The following is a 21,864-nucleotide window of genomic DNA, read 5'->3' as shown; positions in this document are numbered from 1 at the left end:
TTAGGCGTCTAGTCACTGGGTCACCGCCAGATATTCGTCATTGCAACTGTGCCCACACTTTAAGGCAGATTAAGAATAATCAGTTTGATTGAAAAAGTTTTAAAAAAAACAAGTTAGTCCGTTTGACCATCCTCAAAAGGCATTTAAGCCAGACCCAAGAGTCTACAGTTTCCAACCATATGTTGATTTTCTTAACAGTTTGCAGGATTATTCAATACCACTGCACTACAAAATACTTAATATTCTGTTATATTCTGTTTGTTAATTCTGTGTGAAAAACCAGACTGATAATAACAGCTGCTATCATCAGCTGGAGTAAGCCACTTCACGTCTCCCATCTTTTTCCTTTCATCATCACCCAAGACATTAGCTTGGTTCGATGACCCAGTGATGTTCCTCCAGGCCACCAGTATCTCTGCTTCCCAAGATAGAAGCAGATGACTGACAGCGTCCTGCTCCTCTGTGTTTCTTGTATCTGCGTCACTGCCTGATAATCCAAACTTTACTGGCAGCCTTCACTTGATGCTTTATCTCAACCTGCGAGTGCCAAAACGGATGCACGCCAATATGGGATCCATGTTCCCTAACAAGGGACTGTGAGCGGGGGTGTTGGGATCTGGGCACTCAGCAGTGATCTGAGTATCAAAGGTGAGTGTGTCAACAAGTCTCCTTCTTTACATAAATCCGTACCACACAGAAGAGAGAACATTGTGTCGGATGCTTCTAATGTTACCCACTCTAGTAACTGTTTACCTCTATGCTTTTTCTTTCAATTGTTCATGACAAACCCATAATGCAATTCTACTATTTTCCTTAACAGTACATGTCAGATTTGATAACTTGTGTGGCTGACGGTAAAAATCAAGTGAGACGGTACATTCTGAAGTTATAACTTGCCGCTAACCTTTCATAGCAATCATATAGCTTGTTACATGTGGTGCTAGGAATAATGTCACACTAGCTAGAATTCTGCTTGCATGCTGCCAAGGCTGTCCATTGAGAGGATTTGTCATCTAAACCAGCAATTACACAGTTTTAGTTGTAGCCTTCTAATAAACATTCTGGATATCCTCCACAGTCTCCTGTATTTCATCCAATACTTCAAGACATTACATCAAAGGCCGTCTTGGTTTGAATGCAATTCTAATGCAGCTTACACTACAACATATCTGGAACTAAACAGATATCTAGCAAGGTCATGTTGTGTGGTACAATCAGGGGACAGCTCTTTGCAGTAAACCCTGTGAAGATGAGTGTTGACTGCAAGGTTATAGAAGAAGTTATCGCAAACTCTTCACTGTCCATCTCACTCTAGGAGGACTACACTTCCGTTGTAACCTAATGCAGCAATACTTAAAAAGAGCTGTACTCGATATTCAGTACATTAATAAAGCAGTAAAAAAAGTATTTGAAATTTTAAGATATAGTGAAGTAATGGCGTCCTGAGCAGAGAATGAAGTCACACTCCCTCTGTGTGTTATGTTATCCGAGCTTCGCCGTTTTGTTTTGGTAGCCAATCCGGCCACGAATGCATGTTAGTGCCTTGTCCGTCGGTATCAGACGCCAAGGGCCGTGACAAAGCGTAGGTATTTGACGAGTTGGGCAACGGTCTCTGAGAGTCGTGTGGAGGAAAACCCAGCCAACTTTTCCCCCAGTATTTCAAGTACAGCCCCTTTAGGGTTGTAGTTTCCTACTAATCACGAAACATGTTGTCTAACTCTGCATTTGCAATCTTACATGTACAGTATGTGTAATCAAGTCCTTCAAGAGAGATTGACAAAGGTTTAACAGGTTCATCAACATGTATTTTGCATGTTTGAATTCAATAATGACACTTCATTTTACAGTGGCATCATCACAACAGACACAAACAGGTGTCAACAGCCAAAAATGACCAAAAAGGGTGTTTTTAATAAATAGCAGCAAACTGACTGACTTTAAAAACATCAGTAGCTCTTTGAGGCAAACATGTAGCACTATTAGCCACCTGAAGAGCTATACTATCATTTTGTTTGCTGTGAAATAGGATCATTTCTAGATGCAACAAACAGGGCACAGGCAACAAACAGGGTGCTGAGATGGGTTGAAGTCACACCTCGCTATAACTCAGTTTACAAATATAAGCCTCAATGTGAATCGCATAACAATTATGAACATTTATGAAGGTCCGTTTTGTGGAGAATTTCAAAATGGTCGATGCAATTGTGACAACTTCAAAACACATCGGTTTGAAATGTTTGGACAAAAAAAAATTATCATTTTGATCCCACCAGAATGACTTCTTTCCTTTAAACAAAATGGCAGATAACAAAAAAAAAAAAAACATTGGCCCCCCCACACATACATCCGTAAATAAACATTCCACATAAGCAAACAAGGACAGACCTGGAGTCCGTGGAGGGATCTAGACACACTCTTGGGCTATCAGCTCACCACCCCCCCCCCCCCCCCCCACACAAGACACATTTTTCTCTCTCCGTGGCTACGGTGAGTGGTGACAGCTCTCCATTTTTATATTATCTAAGTGATACCCTCGGAGGCCCTGTTGTGCTTCTAGGATTGTACTGTCCATGCCTTGTTGTCTGTTCATTTGCCCAATGTTTCCATTCGTGGTTTTCTTCCGACTGCTACTGTAGAAACAGTATACTAAAAGCCATGATGACACAGCAGCAAGCAACCCAGGGACTCTTCCGCTCACCTGGAGAAAATAAATAATGTTAAGTGCAAGGCTACATCGTTAAGCAACATTTCATTGATATAAAGAAGAAGAAAAAAATGAAAAAAAAAAAACACAAAAGGCTTACCTATTCTGGCACACTTCCAGAAAATTCCTAGAAGCCTAAAAGAAAAACAATTAGAAAATTACAAGCAAGAACAAATGTCTGTTTATGTATCTGTCTTTAAAAGTTAATTTACTAATAGTTAATTAATTAACTTTTACTGCAATAAAACAAAAAAGCCTCTATTAAAAGTTAAAGAGGCTGGGCCCTGTGTTGATATGTCAATATAGTAGCTACAGTAACTGGTAGTCAGACTTTCCAAGAGGACTGTGCTCAACTTCCTACAAAACCCAGACAGCATCAGATGTCCATTTCCATGTAAGGGGTGTTCACATTGGAAGAGAGGGGGACAGCAGGCAAGTCTTACTATCTCTAGTGACAGCTGAGGCAAATGTTGCATTCCAGGCCTTTGCTTTTCTGATGTGCTTGTCGGCCTGTGTGAGGGTGTGTCTGTCTGCAAGTGTACAAGTTTAAAAGCCTAAAAGCCAACTTTCAAACTGACCAGATGGTGTCAGAATCTCATTGTGATTTTTTAATTTTGTTGACTTCAGATAGCCCTGGTTTTAAAGAGGCCAGATGCAGTTTTGTCCATTTCTTTGCGGTTTTCTCGCTTTTTGCTCGCAGGTTTCTCTATAGAGCTCCTCCTACAGCTTCGGAATAGATATTTGGCAGCTCCTATGTTTACTTGTGACTGACTCCTCGCTCGGTGAGTCTGCCGTTTCCTCTTTCTCTGTTCCTCCGACAATGCTTTCCTAGCTTTCTGCTTCTTTTTTGCCGGCTCAGCCATGACGATAGTGTGAAAAACTCCATCGCTGCCTTGTTAGCCGGTTCCTGAATGGGCATATGTGTGCAGTGCCGTGAAGCAATTCGCCGGCTGAAAGTTGCAAGGGTGGTTTTACCGCTCACAGGCGCTAGGGGGCAGCGAGACGACCACCATTCAACTCGGGGGGGAAAAAAAGTCATATAACCATTCCAATGACTCCGAAGCTGTTCAGTTAAGGTAAATTAAGCTAAAAAGTTACCCGTTAAAGTTACATTTTCTACAAGTTAGGAAAAATGTTTTTATTTTTTTATTTTATTATTATCTACAAATATTTTTATGTAGAAAACATGAATTCTTCCCCTCAGATTCTAGGCCTATCACTACCTCTCACAAATGATCTGCAAAATGTGTGGCACCAAATCAACACAAATAACATCTAATGCCTTAGTCAACAAATCAATCCAGAGGGAAAACTATTAAATCATCCCATCTGCCACTCTGTCTCATTTGTTGTTGGTCTGAAGAGGGTACACCTCCCTGCTCTAATGGTGTGGGTGTGTGTATGTGCTGTTCCTGGGCTGTGCCAAGTGAATCATGGAGTTTGCACATCCAAGAATAATAATGATCCAGTGAAAATGAACATTTAGGCCTTCTGCTACTTTACTTGCCTCGAGGATCTTATTATTAGCTGAAAAAATAAACAGGTGTCCTTAGTAGTAGAGCTGCAACTAACATTTTTTTATTTTTTATTGTTGATTATTTTCTTGATTAATCAATTAGTTGTTTGGTCTATAAAATGTCAGAAAATTGTTAACAAATATTGACCAGTGTTTCCCAAAGATGATATCCTGAAATGTCTGTTTTGTGCAAAACTCAAATATATCCAGTTTACTGTCATAAAAGGAGTAAAGTGAGTTGCAGAGGGATGGATCATTTAAAAGTATAGGACTTACATACATACACTCCATTCAGATTCTACATTTCAAGCAGAATCAGCTTTATCACAGACTATTTCTACCACAGAAAGAAAACAAACAGCTCTAATATAAAGTTGAAATACAGAACTGCTGAATTACTTATAGGATGAAGCAGAATGTATAGCACTTACATGAAAAACAAATAATGTGTGTCTTAGCATTGTCACTGATTGCTGTATTACTACACAGTAGCAAGCACTAACTGAATTATAGGGGCCATAAGAGAAGAGTCTTATGGTCTTAGACTTAGATAATAAGTGATAGTAAAGAAGTGTATTAACACTCCAATGATTTGGTTATACAGTTTGATATAACATGGTGTCCCAATCTAAGAGACAAAGGCTCAATTAATCACTGGAAAGACATCAATTGCAGCTTCATTGTTAAGTATCTCATATAGTATCTGAGCATACCCGGACTTGTTCTTGTCTAGCATACTGGGAGCCAGCGCTCTGATGTAGGCACAGGTACAGATCAGGAGGAGAATCACTGTTAACAGTGACTGGAAGTTGAAAATGGCCGACTGCAAGATGAAAAAGAAATTCTACATTTAGTAACAGACATGATCTAGTGCAGCTTACCAGCAATACATCATACAAATTAGAAACACTGACTTCCCTTTAGTTCATTTTCTGTAACACTGGTGTCATGCTATACTTGTCACAAGGAATGTTGTTGTACCAGCTGTGCATTCTGTGTGACAAAGAACTTGGCTGGCTGTGTAGACCCAGTTAGACTCACACCATTGTCAAAGACTCAACGCCAAATAGCATGTTTTCGATGGCGTGCCAGTCAAAATGATCCTACATTTTCATATACTAATTTACAAAATCAATTTTGTGGCTTAAGAAAAATCTAAATCACATACTGCCATGTGGCAAAACGGAGACCCAAGACTACTCTGCCTAGCTTTAAGCTATGTAGCTTATTTAAAAGCCATAACAAACTGTAGGACCCGACTTCATTCCAAACCGTCTGAACTGCAGATTAGTGATTTGTGTTTTTGTGTGTTAAATGCATACTTTTCGAGCTGTTCGCCAGTTGTGTGTCTGCTGATGCTCCTGACATGGTAAGCAATGCTACATGAGGACGATACCGATGTCATCCCTTCCCTGTTTGGGTATACATCCTTGCCTGTCATCTACACTGGGGTGCAGCTTAGTTGGCCAACAATACTGGACATCTCACAGTCAAAGACAAGGATCATCATACATGTAATTAACTACTCTGCACTCCAAAGCGGAAACTACCAAAGGGCTTTATAATTATTTCTGATGCAACCTCTTCTGGAACCTTCCGTTTCTACTCACAGAAATATGTGTATTAATCCTAAAACTGTTACTGTAGTATCATTCTGGGATGCTCTCATATGTGCCCTGAAATCCAGATATTTAAATATGATACATTCCTAACATGGTGATAGACATGCCTTTTAGGCATTTAGATAATTTGACATAATCATGCATTTAAAAATAAATAAATAAGCATGTATACTCTTTTTGTCTTGTTACCAGATAGCACTAATTACACTCCTGCCACAGCTAACTTAGTACTATATTACTACCATTTTATTGTTGGCAAAATGACAACATTATAAACAGTTTTGAATTTTAAAAGTGTGTATTTGGATAATATTTTGGACGTTGTGATACATATGATTCTGCCTGCGGCGATCATGCATGTGTGTTTGTTGTTGCTACATGTTTTATTTAAGAAGAACGTTTTTAATACATTGTCCGCTTGTCATTAAGATTTCAGTTAAATAAGTTATTCTGGGAATAGTCAAGATACCTAATTACTTATGAGCTTTGGTTTAAAATATTCCCGTTATTGCAAGCTCAACTTTGTAATGCCAATCCACAATGTGTAGCCGAGCCACACATACATATAACGTTACATGCTCCCTAAAGAATGGTGCAGCTACGTGGCACACACACACAAAACATTGCGATGCCAGCATTGTTTGTAACGTTACTCATTCATTTGCAACATATTAAGCCTTTGTTATCAAACTACTCACGTTGACAAACGATTGCAACTTACGTGATGATATGAAAATATAGTAAAGTGAGATTTAAGAATAGAAACATACATGTGAAAGATAGACTGGCTTAACGTTTAGCCTATTTTAGCTAGCCAATGCTAGCAAGCTAGTTTAGCATTTACTATAGGTCCTGCTTTACACCGAATGCAAGCATTAGTTGTTGTCACAGTGTTTTTCGGACACACATTATACGTAGAATGTGTGTTATAGAATATGCTTAAAATACACTGTCAAAGAGCAGAAGCACTTAATTAATGAAAAACAACCTTACCATTTTTTGTTGTGAGTCAAAGCCACATCACAGTTCCTGCTCTCTGGAACGTACGTAACGTAACCAAAGATGTTTACGTTACGTAACGTAACGTAACGACGCATTGCGCGCGAAACCTCGTGTGCTGGTTGGCTGAGAAGCTACAGCCTATGCTGAGAACACAGGAGGTGAAAGTTGAAATTTCTTTCAAAAACTGTCAACAGAGAGAGCAGCATGAGTTCAGTTTCATACAAAAATGCCTTCGTTTGGACAACACTGTAGTTAGCCCATACAATACAGTAAGTATTTTGAGGAAATATGTACGTTAAGTGTTTTACATACACATGACCAAATTTATAGTGAATTCCGACTATTAGAGTATCTGTAACGTTACCGATGATATTCGTTCCACAATGGTGCACTGGTGACGAAGCAGAACCCCGGAAGTTAGTATAACGTTATATAAAATTAGTGTAGGGTGTAATCATGGATGTATTAAGAGAACTAATTCATTAGCCTGTGAATTATAATACAATCTGAGGTATTATGGGAAAGAGAAGGAAGTGAATATATATATGTATATTATAAGGCAGATATATTGCTGAAAGACTGCTTCAGTAGTATCACTTTGGCCACTGGTAACTTGAGATGAGGATTTATAAAATGTTGCAGACTTCACAGTTAAGCAATTATAAAACAAATCCTTAGTTTTAATCATATAGATAAATTTGACTGGTATATTTATCTTTATATTTTCTTACCCTGATAGATACTATCCTCTTTTTTTGTTGACGTAAGACTGACATTTTTGTGGCCCACCACTGTTTTTGAAAACTTTGAGCTCAATTTAGTTAAAAAAAATAAAGTTCATAACACATAGAATTCTTGAGCGACAGATGCCAACAAATCCACAAAAATCTCTATCCCCACAGGGCAGGCACACACACGCACACGTTCTGCTGCTGTGCTGGCTACGTGCTTCTCTGTTAACATTTCCTGTCGGGACATTCTAAAACGCTTAACGTGAAATATGGCCATATCTTGTCATGAACACTTAAGCCTGTCAAAAAAACTAAACCGAAATCCAACGATTATAGAAGTTATCTCACATTAACGTTTTCTTCATGGCGAGGAAAAAGCTTAACGTGGTTTAATGTACCTAAACAATGATCAATGATTACCAAATTTCTCTCTCATATTGCTCCTCATAACCACTGAAAACTGTCAAAAAAATCAAACCAGAAATTTGGTGATCGTCGTTTAGGTACATTAAGCCACGTTAAGCTTTTTCACGTTATGACTTATAAAGCCCATGAGAACCGTGGAGAGTCAACCCACAGCCGCTCCGCTGCCCTGCTGAAAATGTGAAGCAGAAACGCTTAATGTCAGATAACGTCCATAATAATTGGACTTTTGGTTCGATCCCCTGCCTGTCTAATGCTTTTTGAAAACTTAAGGCTTTCTTCTTCATAAAGTGTGTCGGACATCATCACATTTTTTGTATACATTTTTATTCATTTACATTAGTAAGATACAGGACAGCGTCTTTCAAAACATGACCTGCGCGAAAGAGAAAAAAAAATGAATGCGTCATTGTACCCAGCACTTCTGGAAATACACTTCCGAATGCATCTCTGTCCCCAGCACATTTCAAACCAAACTGACGCCCATGCCCTCAACCCTTCTTTCACAGACACTCCTGCAGTGCTCTTCATGTAAGAAGAAATCTGTCAGATTATAAACCACACATGAATCAACATTTTTTTCAACAAGAGGATAATGTGGATGTGGATAGAAAAAGACTAAGTCTTCAAATGGAGAGTCTGGTTTCTAACAGCAAGAGATGAGCAAGTGTTTTTTAAACAGATGCACATTCCTCTTAATGTGATTTACGTTTTAAAGTTTACAGTGCACTGACCTATTTATTCATTGAGAGTTGCTTTACATTTGTGACTGAGCAAGTTTTAAGTACTGTAACTTATTCCTATGTCAAAATTGGAGATGTGAAAATAACCTGTTATTGTGCGGCTGAATCCAGGGTTAGCAAGATGTTGTGTACAACATTATACAGAAGAGCTGAGGTCACGAGGGCAACCCTTTCAGGCTAGCTATGTAGCCTATGTTTGTTTAAAAGGATTGCCCTCTTGTTGGAATTAGTCATCTCCTCACAACCAGTGGTGCAAAGAACCACTGGTACAGTTTCTATTGTGAAATGGGTTTTGGGTTTTTTTTTTTTAAATACAAGGGCCCGCCTGGGGCCGGTCACAGACTGATGGCAGCATTAATGTAGAGCCAAATAGTTCATCATCAATCATGGACGGAATCGCGAAATTGAGACTTTAAAAAAGCTTTAAGACAGATTTCCTAGGGCTCTATATTAAGTCAATGCTAAAAGCTAACTGGAGATTTGAAAATATAAGTTTCGAACCAAGCCGCCCCACTGTATCTCAGTTGTTTAGGGATGGTGGGGGGCAACTTAAGCCCGGTGGGCCACCAGCCTTACACTACACTGGGGGAAACCCTGTTGACTAAAGTAACATTTTATCTTTGTGTGATTTTAGTGGAATTTAAACACTACATTATCTAGTATCTAGCAAATATTTTTGGTGTGTGTAATTTATTTACCTTAATTATGCTGCCAGTGGTGCTTTCGTTTTTTCAACTTCTCATTTCATTTTCATTTAATTTTTAAATGACTTTGATTATTTTCTTTTTCTCCTTCAATTAATTTATTGAAAGCATTTGACATTGACAATGACATTGATTTTAATTATGCAATGTTCAAGGATTTCAGATAGAGCCTGTATCAGGGCCATATTTAGTTCAGTGTGTTCTATGTTACTATTTTTGGTAGCCTACTGTACTTAAATGGCCAGTATGTACTTTATTTTCTTTATTCATTGAAGCCTCTATGTTTAACGGCTTGTGGTGATGCGCAATGTGCTACAGGTGCCATTTGTTTTGTTTTGTCATGGTTCATGTGTGCATTAAACATTACACTTCGTGAGAAAAAAATCGTGGCAGAGAATCGTGATATCAATTTCTAAGCTAAAAAATTGTGATTCTTATTTTTCCCCGAATCGTGCAGGCCTACTATAGGTCTGAAACTTGTCACCAATCTCAAATGCTTTTGCTACCTTATGGGGACAAGACATCTTTGAATCTAGCCTTTGTATAAGGAGTACTGCATGTAAGAGAAGGCACATTATGTCACACAGCATGAGATGAAGCTTGACCCTGACCCATCACCACTTCATTGCAGTCTCTGCAAGCAGCACGAATATAAGTAGTAAAAATCTCCATGGTTAAATTACAGTAGTTTTTCAAACCTGGTCTTTGAGGCATGCATCAGTCAATTTATGGTCACACACACTCTTTAGGCCTTGATTCATTGTAGTCAGTGTTATATTTGCTCATACTGTTTCTATTTGTCAAGTGGCTTCAGGTAGCCAACACGTGGAAAGAACAATGACTAAAAGGCTATGGCACAGTCTGCTGCTGTTTAAACCCTGACTCATCCTACCATATATCGTGGACTAGCCAAAGAGTTCTCCTTTTCATCTTGAATCTATTGTATTGGAGAAAGCATGAGGGGAAAGTCCAGTGAAAGGACAGTGAGAGGACTGGTTTAATAGTCCAGGCCCATTAAAGAGACAGTTAACTGCATTAGCTTGTTCTACTCTGTATGGACTCCTCATTGAAGACACAAGATGCATAATTACAGTAGAGGCTCTCTTTGTGACTCATTTTCCTAGTACTTCCTGCACAGTTAAGTCTATTTTCATATGCAGCAATGCTGAAGAAATGACAATGAAAAGGTTGAGCAAAGAAATTATAGAGGGAGTAAGAGAGGAGGATAAGGGCTATGTGTCAAAGCTGCGGGGAGCTTTTTTGTTGATGATTTTAAGCATTCCAGTGATGTGTGCGCCGATCGAAGAACTGAACAGGAAGACTTCGGGATTGACTTTGAAGGTTTTGCGCAGCTCACCGTTCCTGACAGACAGCGCTGTTTATTTAATTGGAGTGTCCTTCTGTCATTACCACAGGGTTATCGTCTCTGCACAACAGATGTTACAGTAACTAATGAGTAGCTGGGCTCTCTTTATGGGGTTAAAGTTGAACCCTTCAGCTCCCTCATCTTTTTCATCCCCTTTCGTCCAGCCACACCCCTTCTCGAAGCACAAGAGGTCAAATTGAATCTGTTTCTTCAGGGTGTGTGTGTGTGTGTGTGTGTGTGTGTGTGTGTGTGTGTGTGTGTGGAGGGCACATGTGTTGTCTATGTCAAATCTCTGCTGTATGTCTCATTTTGAATAACCTTGGCCAGCTGCTCTGCCAGCATTTATGGTGGGGGATGCAAAGACAGAATCAAAAAAAAAAAAGTGCTGTCACGTCCTAACTTATTGCATAGTGTCTGAAAGAGGTCATTTTTGCAAACATGTCTATCTTGGCTAACTGCCAATTTAGCCGTCCTTTTCCCTCCATCTCCACACACTTTGCCCTGTAGTTAAGCAGGGAAGATGTCCAACTCCCCTCTCACTTCACGTGGAAGCAGTAATCACATGTTCTGGCCTGGACATCCGTAATCAAGTAAAAGTTTCTCAAGCCCTCTGAGAAGAAATAAACCTGATGAGTTGCCAGAAAACCAAAAGGACATGTCAGGAACCATCTCATGGATCATATTGTAATCCTTAGATCAACATCTTTTGTAACTGATCTATTGAACATAGGCTGCTTCTGGCAGGAGACTTATCTTTAACTGCAGCAGTGAATCAGCTAGCAAAGGTATTAGCCTGAGGGCAAGGTGACATTACCAAACGAGCTCGAATGAGTCATTGAGCAGCGTAGTATTGGCAAATTACGTTTAGTTCACAGTATCAAGTAGGCGTGCATGATTCGGGGAAAAATATGAATCACCGTTTTTTAGCTTAGAATTGATATCACAATTTTCTGCCACGATTTTTTTCTCACGAAGTGTAATGTTTATTGCACACCAGCTATTGCACACGAACCATGACATAACAAAACAAATTGGCAGTACCAAACAGATTTGTTTTGGCACCTATAGCACATTGAGCATCACCACAAGCCTGTAAACACAGAGGCTTCAATGAAGAGAAGGGAGAGCATTGCAGCGCTTTAAAACCTTTTTATACAGTCCATGTTTAAAACTCACAGAAGAAAGTAGTAGCGTTTGTGATGCTGTCGGCTCGTAAAATTAAATGAGAATCAAAGTCGAAAAAAAATCAAAGTTATTTAAAAATGTTAATCATGAACAGGGTTAATCGAGATGGCGATTTTATAACGATTAATCGTGCAGGCCTAGTATCAAGTAACTAAGAGCATGGAGCCCACGGGTTTTGCCGCAGTAGATGATTGGCAATTCTCTTAACTCACATCAATGCAATACCTTACATGTGATTGAACGAATGACATGCAGGGCTGTCATTGGTATTTGCATCGTATTGTCAAACATGATGGCTCTTCTTAAAATGTCATATTTCTCCCAAACTATCCATTAAAAGCTAAATAAATTTGAGATGAGAAATAGTCCATGCAGCTGAGATTAACATTTCCCCTACAGTGTAACGTGCCGTTTTAATGGTTGTTACAAAGCTTTGTGAGTTTAAAGAGCTTACGCTTGAGCTCAGTCTCTCAAGTGGATGTTTGTAGAATCTTGTTTGCAAACTCTTGAGATGTAGTTTGGCTGTGTGAGGCAAGGATGTTCAGACTCATGTTAAGAAATGTGTACTGTAGATTGTTGGATATACACACTGACTAAATCATCAACTGGACCTTCTTTTAATAGTATTCTTCTATTTATCTTTAAAGCGTGCAATGACCTCACTGGTGGTCAGGGAGCCCACACTCCCATGCAAATGCGAAGACACACAGGGATGTTTATTACCAAATCCAAGAAGTAAAACAGTTGATGCAACTGGAAGATTAAGACAACCTTACAACATCAAAATGGATTGATAGGAGGGCTGTCTTCGAAGGAAGTCCTAGGACCAAATTCTAGCAGTAGGCCTACGAAGCATCCTGAACACAATGCCACAGGCTCGTTGCAGAAACAGTGAATCATAATTTCACCTTGTGTCTTAATTCCTATCTTTGGTTTTTTGCAGGTTATGAGTGGTACAGTCCGACAGATCACTGTAGCTACTGATCCAAGTACCCCCTACATCCTGCGAGTGGACTGGGCCGTAGACCTGGGTGCTGGGTTCACATTAGCACTCACTGATGGTAACTCTGCATGGATCGGAGAAGGTAAAGACTTCAGATATGCAAAAAACAAAAACACATTAAGACTCATGGACTACTCAAATAATTCCCAACGCACAATCTTCGGCTTATGCCTTCTACAAAGACTGAAACCTTTTGACCATTGACTAGACTGGGTTTTCACCAGGTTTACCATTCATCAGAGCTCCCAAACTGTGTAGGCACCTGGCTGAACCCCATCTCACAGTATTGTAACTAAATATATATTAAACTATCCTTTAACCAGAGGGACAGCAGTGACCTTGTTTCACCATCCTTCTTCACTCCTGTGCTGCAGCTTACAGGTGTAGAAAGTAGATTAAACTCTACAAGGCTTGTCTTTGTATGTGCAAGTCAGTGTTCAGTGTGTTCAGTGTGTGTGTGTGTGTGTGGTTGCATATACACACAAGTACATTTTCTCTGAAAGGACACCTGGAACATAACTGCTCACTAGTTTTCTATTGCTGTCCATCTGCAGAGTTGACAGGCAGAGATGGGGTTGTGACAGCTATGTGCGGTCTTCTGGGTCCTCAGTGTTTCAGTGTTTGATGTGTTAATTGGGACCCTCAGCCCCGAGTGAGCAGCTGTGCAACAGCTGACGACATTCCCCTAGGTTTCTCGACATGCTTTCTTTTAAATCCGCTTTCACATTGCTACATAATTAATGTTTATAGTTTTGCTCTGCAGTCTGCCATCACCTCTTTGCCCTTCTTTCAACTGTATGAATTTAAAATGATGCAACAATTAGAAAAATGCCTTCTGTGTGTCCAGTTTCAGAAGATGAGGTGACAAGGGAAGTCAACGATATGGGAGCCACAAGGGAAAGATATGTTGAGGATCTTTTTCAAGCGCTAATAGGAGGCGAAGGAGGAAGGAGAGGAGGTGACAAGGAAGCGTATTCTTTTCACATCACTCCAGATCACTGTCATCTCTCGTATCAGAAGATCTGCAATGAAATCTCGGTGAGCAAAAGCTTTGGGCGGCTTTTTATTATAATACTCTGAGTGTGTAGCCAGTATGGTCTAGCTGACAAAACCTTTACATCTTTGGGGTTTTAAAGTTAATATAATAACATTTACAAGCAGCAGCAGCTTTGAGGCTGTGTTCAGACGGACAGCAGCATCGCATTAATGGGACTGCTGCCTTGGCACAGCAGTGATGCTAACGCAGAGGGCTCCAGGATTGGCTGTAAAAAAAAAAAAAAAAAAAAAAAAAACCCGTTAAATTTGGCTCAACTTTGCTGCAAGCCAATGCAACGTCATCAGGCATGTTTTACAAGCACATTTCTGGTTGATTGCTTTGTAATGTGAATGGCATATTTCAACTGTTTAATAAAATGTATTTAAATGTAATGCGTCTGACACACCTTAAAACCTTTTTTTTTAACAATGTATTATTCAAGCTTATGAATTATGAATTTTCAGTGCCAACATTGCCTTACCTGTAGATGGAGAATATCGACATGTCTGCAGTTTTAAACTGCTTACCTCTCTTGCCGACATATGGCAAGTTTGGACTGGAACTGCAGCTCTGAAACCGCTGTGGCTCCTGCGGGTCTGTAGTTCAGTGATATTTGCTGGAACTGGTTTTGGTTCCTTCGCATCATTGTTCAGGGACACATCACACACTTATGGTAATGAACCAAAAGCTGTTGAGGAAACTGTTATTGACGATCAATTTGAGAGAGTTCTTGTTTATTCTTAATGATGTAGATTTATCCGTTCACCCTTGAATTCCACATCATACACTTCCCCCTTGTCACTGTTCCCTGAGGATAAACGCATCTAACGACGTACAACAAAATAGAAAGGAAGTCTTACTTTTTATAGGGGGCTGTTAAAAAGATAAGGGTTATAGTGTCCCCACATTAAAGCAGAATTAGAACGGCTTGGTTGCCTTCAGGCCACTGTGGAATAAAGCCAGAGATAGGAATCATTCAGTCATCTAATAGCAACAATATAAGGCAGTTGTTTAATGGCTACAGCTCATAAACGTTTAGAGAAAAGGGTTTGCTGATTAGTTAAATGGTACGGTGGAGCTAGCTTGCCTTAATGTAAACAATCAGTTCCCTACATAAAATCACCTCTTTTGGAATTTATGCAGCAGTCACTGACAAAGACATGCATTACATTCTGTGCTAAGGCGATTTTTACATTTTACATTACTGATGGAGTACAGGCCACTTTGCTTTCAGTGGATTTTGGCGTTATTCTTTCAAACTATGAGAGGATGCTGTTGCCTCCAGAGAGCAGGTCACTCCGGGTCCTGGGGCTGCTGTGCAGATAGAGGAAACCAGAGGGAGAAGACCAAGGGGTTAGGATCACTGTAGAGACCATAAAACCCTGATTTATGGACAGGGCCGTCCCCATCTTAAAATAACAGTTGATTAGAGCCATTTTGTTTTATTTGTCCAACTCCCCCTTGCTTTCTTTGTGTCTGTGAGTGTGGGCTGTGTATACAAGTGTGCCTATGTGTGCATGTGTCTGTGTCCAGACGTGCAGACATACTGTTGGTTTAAGATGAGGTGGCCGGGCTAATTTACATACTTGGCAAAACGGTTATTTTTACTGTAAAGGATTTTGTGACTACATGCCATATTTCAATAATGAAATTATATCAAGAATATAAATACAGAATGGATATTCTAAACAACACATGTTGTGTTTTTGTGGATGCTTTCTTTTTCAGACTAAGTAACATACTGTATAGAGGTACACATGGTTTCCCCAAATGTAGCTTAGTTTCGCTGTTAATACTTAATACAATTCACAATGATTGACTAGTATTACTACTATGGATGTAGTAGGAATACGACCAGGTGGTAACATTAGTTAGGCTCATCAAGGCTTTGAAATTGCAATCATTGCTGTGTGCAGTATGTGTGTGGTAGACACAATTCTAAGAATCCTGGGGGACAATTTGCATGAAGTGCTAACTACCACTCTTGTCTAACACCTGCTTCTTTTCTTCTTCTTTTTCTTCCCTTGTTTGCCTTTTTTTTCTCCAACAAGTCAGAGGTTAAAAAGTGGAACATATTTTCCCAGCCAGATAATTTCAGGGTGCAGAAATGACCAAAAATGAGGCAAGTTTCCTCTGGAAATAGAAGAAAGGAGGCTGGAGACAAAACAGGTGGCGAACTTAAACTGACATTAATATTTTATGAATATGACCCCAGAAGTTGTAATGATGAATGTAATTTGGGTGTTCGTTGTTAAACTGCTACTAAGCAGGTGTTTTACATGGCTAAGTCAGACATGGTCTCCTCCTTAATTGCCTTTTAAGTACCAATCCGTCATTGGTGGAAAAATAAATACTCTATTACGGACACGTAATGGTCTAAGGACTTTGGAGCATTTAAGTGGAATTAACAGATACTGTATGTCTGTTTAGGAACTTGATTTGGCTCCTAAACAATCTGAAGTATGTGTATTTTTTCAGTTTTTTATGTAGGCCTAATTGTAATTTCACTGACATAAGTTGATTACACAATTTTACTAAGCACACACGGTCACACAAATGTTTGATCAGTTATCCAGAGGCATGCTGTCTTCCAGTACCACTAAGCTACACAGTTCTTACTTCAGACCAGCTTTCTCTAATTCTTGACAGTTGTGGTAATTGAAGCAGCATGATTCTGGATGAGTCTGGGTGGATGCATGTGACACTGATTGTCGATGTTTTATGTTTGTCAAATTGAACTTGTGTTATAGTTCACTGGGGATTCCAGCTGTGCAGCATGACGCCAGTAGTCCATGTTTTTCTTATTCTGATTGAATTATCCTACATACTGAAGTGTGAAATGATTCAATATATAATTGTGAGTGTTTGTAAATTCACAGCCTGCGTTTGTCAATTATTTACAACTCTGATATTTGTAAATTGTGTGCATGATCATTTTTACAAAAGCAAAAACTTCATAGATGAAATGATGACAATACATTAATAGGTGACCTATTTCTGTCCTAGCTACTTTTAGCAACGTGTGTGTGTGTGTGTGTGTGTGTGTGTGTGTGTGTGGTGATTCATTGGCTTGTTTTTCACTTCTTTATTTCTTATTTGTTGATGTTATTCATCTGTTTGGTGTCCTATTTCCTCTCTTTGTAGACTTTGCAGCTTTTCCACCCTGCGTGGTGGCATATCTCAAAGCTGTCTTATTTAAATTTTTTCTTTCTCTATTTTTGTGTCCCACTGTACCAAACATCATCAAGCCATATATCTAATAGCTAACCTCTGTACATTGTAAATGCAAATGTCTAGTTCACTGTGCATATCATTTTCCGTAATAATATGTTTCAAAACATCTGGAGAAACTGCAAACTGGAGATAAATGACAGGATAAGAGATCAGGATTTATTACTCCTTGTGTATTAATGTTCAGCCTTTGATTCTTAATCAGTTGCTGTATTGTAATGAATACATTTTTGAATTCTTTTTTTTAAGTAATTGTTTTGTGTTTAATGTCAAAAAACTGTTAAAAATACCCATCATAATTTCCCAGAGTCCAAGGTTGCCATAGGGCCTCCCCTATGTGTTTTTTCATTTTTTTTTAAATCACATTAGTCAATGTTAGTAGTGGCCATGTTTTGAGAGGCCCAAATACAAATTGCCACTAAACCCATTGTTGGTGATGCAAATTTTCAATCCCATGACTCGGCCCAAAAACTTTTATTGTGGTTTCAGAAAAAATAGAATAAAATCTGCAATCGTCCACGGTTACATGTTTGGTTTTTACAGTTGTAGTAAAGCTTTTGTTCTACATTTAGTGTGTGGGAAATTGTGGTAGAACTGGAAGCCAGATTTGAATTCTGAACGGATTGAAGTATCTGATCCACCAACGCATCTCTCCTTCTGTCATCACCAGGAGGTTCCACATCACAGTAGTCACAGAGTTGTAGTTTGTCTCTCTGGTTGAGAGTTAACGTTAATAATGTCTTCCTTCCTTGCGTTAAACGTCTCTCAACGCAATATTCTAGGCAGATAGCTAAGTGAAATTAACTATTTTAATTATTTTCCCCCACTACCTTTTCTGGTACTGTACCATAGCATGGCCTTTGTTTATAGGAACATTCATATCAGGGACAGACTGAGTGCTGTTGCCCCTCACTTCCTGCTCTTTATCTGGCCTCACGCCTCTGCATGGCGGATGAAGGAGCTGATGGGACAAGCTGAACTTCGCTCCATGCCCACACTTCCTATACTGAGCACCCATGCCCACCCATGAACATAGTGTCTTTGTCATTATGCACACAGTGCTCACCCACTCACTTCTCTGTTCCCTTGGACACAATGTGTTGGACAGTGTGACAAGGACAGCTTTGTGTCCTCTGAGAACACAGAGTGTGTGTTGTGGTATCTTTTTCACTGTGACTGTGTTCTTTTGGCTTTGTCCTCCACACCTACGTCCCCTCTTCTCCACGGGTTTGACCTTATGGTCTGGCTAGCTGTCTGGAGATTCACACACAAACAAACAGTTAGACCACACACACACATCGGACAGTGTGGTAATGTCTGGCAATTATCCTGAATCCTGGAAGATTTTACATTCCCATGTTACGTTAAATGTTTTTTGTCTATTTTGATGATGTTCTATACAAAATGATTCACCAAGGTCAATGATGCAAAACTATGCAAAGTCATGATATTTATCTTAGACTCAGAGAGATGCAGGAAGCATCTCATCTTATTTTAGAGGTTATTTCCTTTTCTGTCTTTCTTGTCCTGTTATCTTAGCTGCATTGGTGTTTTAATTGTCATAAATCAGCCCACCCTGTCATATAAAAGTCATATGTCTAATGCTGTTAAAGGCTGAAACAACATCTACGAACAATTTGCTTATTTTATTTAACACAGTAGAAAAATGTGGCAGTGGGTCGTGGATCACAGACAAACAATCTGACCTCCCACATCTTTGCATAGGCTGGCAACAGTGTCTGACCTTTAACTTTATCTCTGTGTCTCAGGAGAGAAGCAGAAGCTCAGGAAAATAAAGGGAGCTTTGTAGCCCTTTTCTGTCTTTCAACAAGGAACTTAAATCAATAAAAAACATTACTATCTATCAGTGGTAGGTAAAACTTAGCATGCTGCTTGCCTACATTTCCAGATTTATATTTTGTTTAGTGCGCCCTTCCTCTTTCCATGCTGCACAACAAGCTAAAGGTAAACTTTTGGTGATCTGGAATTCTCATGTTTACTGCAGTAGGTTTTCTTAGAGACTTGTGAAACACACAACCTTTGCTATTTAAAAGAAGGAGCAGATGAAATAAACAGCAGCTGCAGTGTCATTTCCAATGTTAATCCAGTAAATAAGGGTTGTGCTTCCAGCACTTTAGATGTCTGTATCTGGTGTCTTAAACTGGTAATACCATGTTAACACACTGGTCAGGAAGATTTATGGTCTTGAACGGTGTCAGTGGGTAAAACATTGATGACAAAGTTTGACATTTGACATTATAATGGAGTGAGACTTGTACAGTAAATGTAGGACATTGCAACATCCTTTAAAGTGTGGAAACAGTGTATTCAGCATTTTAGACTTCAAAGCCTTCACATTATCCTTTCTAACAGGGCTGATTTATTCCCAAATTTCCTTTCATCTGAAAGCACAGGGGAGATTTAGGCTCAGGTAGTAAAATGGAGATGAGGGGTTTGTGGAGAAGATAGAAGAGGTTAGAACAAAGCTTTCACAATTATTTTATGTAATTCATTTTTTTTAACAGGGACAATACATGTAGGCATTGTTACATTCAAACAAAGTGCAACCGATGCCAGGCCATGTCCCTAGTTAAGCTTTCAAGAAATACAAGACATAATACAACAGTCTAATATGAGCAAGCTAAACATCAGCCCTTCTTACTCGGCCTCTTCCTACCTCAGTCTCGCGGTTTCCTGTTAATGGTGGACCATCTTGCACAAACACAGAATCACCACCAAATGAACTTGCCGATGACTTATGAAGCTCAGTATCACACAAATTACCTCTAAATACATGAGAGGGGCCTGCACTGTATCACTGTGACATCCTGATGTTGTTCTTGATTTTTATGAGTTCTTGGGAACCTCATCCTCCTTACATTCTGGGTGGTCTCCTCTGTGTCCCCACCCTATTAAGAATTTTGTTAAATCACTGATTTCCTTGTTTTGATCAGACTGGCAGCACTGGCACTGAATAAGCATGTCACTATTCAAAGAGATTTTCTGCAGAATTATCACATAATCTATATTGAGTGTATTGTGGAATGATACTGAGTGGACCACACGTGAGCCCCTGTGCCCATGTATGGTGTGCACTTTCCTATTGCAGAGGGCAGTATTGTATCAAAGGTTAGTGGTGTCCACACCCCTAAAAGAACACAAGAAGAGGACTAAATGTAAAGTTAATAGGCACGCTCTGTGAGACTATGTAGGGACAGTGGTGCTTTGAGCTAAATGCTAGCTTTAGCATGCTAACATGCTCACAGTGACAATGCTAACATGCTGATGTTGAGCGGGTTTAATGTTTACCATGTTCACCATCTTTGTTTAGTGTGTTAGCATGCTAACATTTGCTAACTAGAAGGGCCGTTGGAGAGTGCAGACCTCCGCCAAAGCCATTTCCTGTCTCAATTAAAAAACTAGAACTGCAAGCAGTTATGACAGGGTCCAAGCCTCCCTGGCGCGAGTCGCCCCCGACGCAAGTCACCCCCGACGAGCATGCGAAAGCGGAACCCAAAGCATAATGATGGGGAGGCAAACATCAGGAACTATTGCGAGGTGTGAGCTGAAGGTCTGTAGTACATTGCCATTGCAAATATCCCATTAACATTGATTGAGTTAAAGGGCCAAAACTCGTCTACGTTGACTATAGCGGCCCCCTAATGGCCATCTTCACCAAATTTGGTACAGAGGTACAAGTTTCATGTTGATAGCAATTACTACGGCAGAGAAATTGCAATTGCAAGTGTTCCATTTACATGCATTGAGTTATTGGCAAAAACACAAATGTTTATTATAGCGCCCCCTAATCGCAGATCTTTGCCAAATTTGGTACAGAGCATCGTAGTGGGATGCTGAACAGTAATCTCGTATTATTCGCTGATAGCATTTAATTTGGCCAAGATATGTTTAAGTTTGTGTTTGGTAGCTAGCTACGAAAATTTGTTTGGTCTTAAACTGCGCATACTTTAACGTAGCAAAATTCTTTTGATAACTTTTGGTCAGGTCCCTCTGGAGATGCTATGTGCCAAGTTTTGTGCAGATCGGATGCATGGCCTAGGTTGTACACATTGCGCGATATTGCAAAAAAACTTCTTAGCTGAAATGGGCGTGGCCTATATAATCAGATTCAGCTTGATTCAAGGAACACGTTTGACATCATTATAGGGCCACCTAGTGGTCCACATGTGTAATTTTTGGTATGTGAGGTCCCTGACCCATTGCAATTTTTAACCGATGAAGATTATTTTGATAACTCTGTCCGGTTGGTCTGGAGGTGCTACGTACCGAGTTTGTGCAGATCGGTCGCATAGTCCAGGAGGAGTTCGTAGGAGTAGGTTTATGATAAATCACAATTTTTCACGCATAAAAGTTTAGGAGGAAATGGGCCTGGCCTATATCAGGAGATTCACCTGAATTCAGGGAACGCATGGATATGAGTATTTTTAATGTGCGATGTACGGTTTGGGAGTTATAGGGCCAAACGTTACTATAGCGCCACCTATAGGTGGAAGTGGGTGATTTTTTTTGTGTTCAAGGTCCTTGCAGGGTTCTGGACCAGTCCTGAAAACGGCACCGCCCCACCATGCATGGTTTAG

General features: G+C 39.7%; 2 protein-coding genes across 3 annotated transcripts in view; one reads left to right on the top strand and one right to left on the bottom strand.

Annotated features, from left to right (window-relative positions):
- Positions 1-1,783: 1,783 nt before the first annotated feature.
- On the bottom strand, positions 1,784-6,904 carry tmem167a (transmembrane protein 167A). Its single transcript, XM_078250530.1, has 4 exons — positions 6,836-6,904; positions 4,934-5,043; positions 2,805-2,839; positions 1,784-2,698 (listed from the first exon to the last, which is right to left on the bottom strand). Exons 1-4 carry the CDS (start codon positions 6,836-6,838, stop codon positions 2,628-2,630), a joined length of 219 nt encoding a protein of 72 aa, XP_078106656.1. The 5' UTR covers positions 6,839-6,904; the 3' UTR covers positions 1,784-2,627.
- A 100-nt stretch (positions 6,905-7,004) lies between these two features.
- Positions 7,005-21,864, top strand: part of LOC144518117 (DNA repair protein XRCC4-like) — a 28,125-nt gene continuing 13,265 nt past the window's right edge. For both annotated transcript variants that reach the window (XM_078250529.1, XM_078250528.1), the window contains exons 1-3: positions 7,005-7,113; positions 12,940-13,081; positions 13,847-14,037. In XM_078250529.1, coding sequence (XP_078106655.1) covers positions 12,943-13,081; positions 13,847-14,037 — 330 coding nt within the window. In that variant the 5' untranslated portion in view covers positions 7,005-7,113; positions 12,940-12,942. The remainder of the gene's footprint in view (positions 7,114-12,939; positions 13,082-13,846; positions 14,038-21,864) is intronic.

This window comes from Sander vitreus, chromosome 5 (assembly GCF_031162955.1).
Source record: "Sander vitreus isolate 19-12246 chromosome 5, sanVit1, whole genome shotgun sequence".
Taxonomy (NCBI): domain Eukaryota; kingdom Metazoa; phylum Chordata; class Actinopteri; order Perciformes; family Percidae; genus Sander; species Sander vitreus.
The sequence above is the reverse complement of the archived record's forward strand: the minus strand, read 5'-3'. Positions and strand labels throughout refer to the sequence as shown.

Bases quoted from the DNA above. Each gene is read 5' to 3' on its own strand.
- tmem167a (XM_078250530.1), bottom strand. The intron at 2,840-4,933 runs GTATGCTCAGAT...TTTTTCTTTTAG, and splicing joins CTAGACAAGAACAAGTCCGG to GCTTCTAGGAATTTTCTGGA. The intron at 2,699-2,804 runs GTAAGCCTTTTG...TATTTTCTCCAG, and splicing joins CTGGAAGTGTGCCAGAATAG to GTGAGCGGAAGAGTCCCTGG.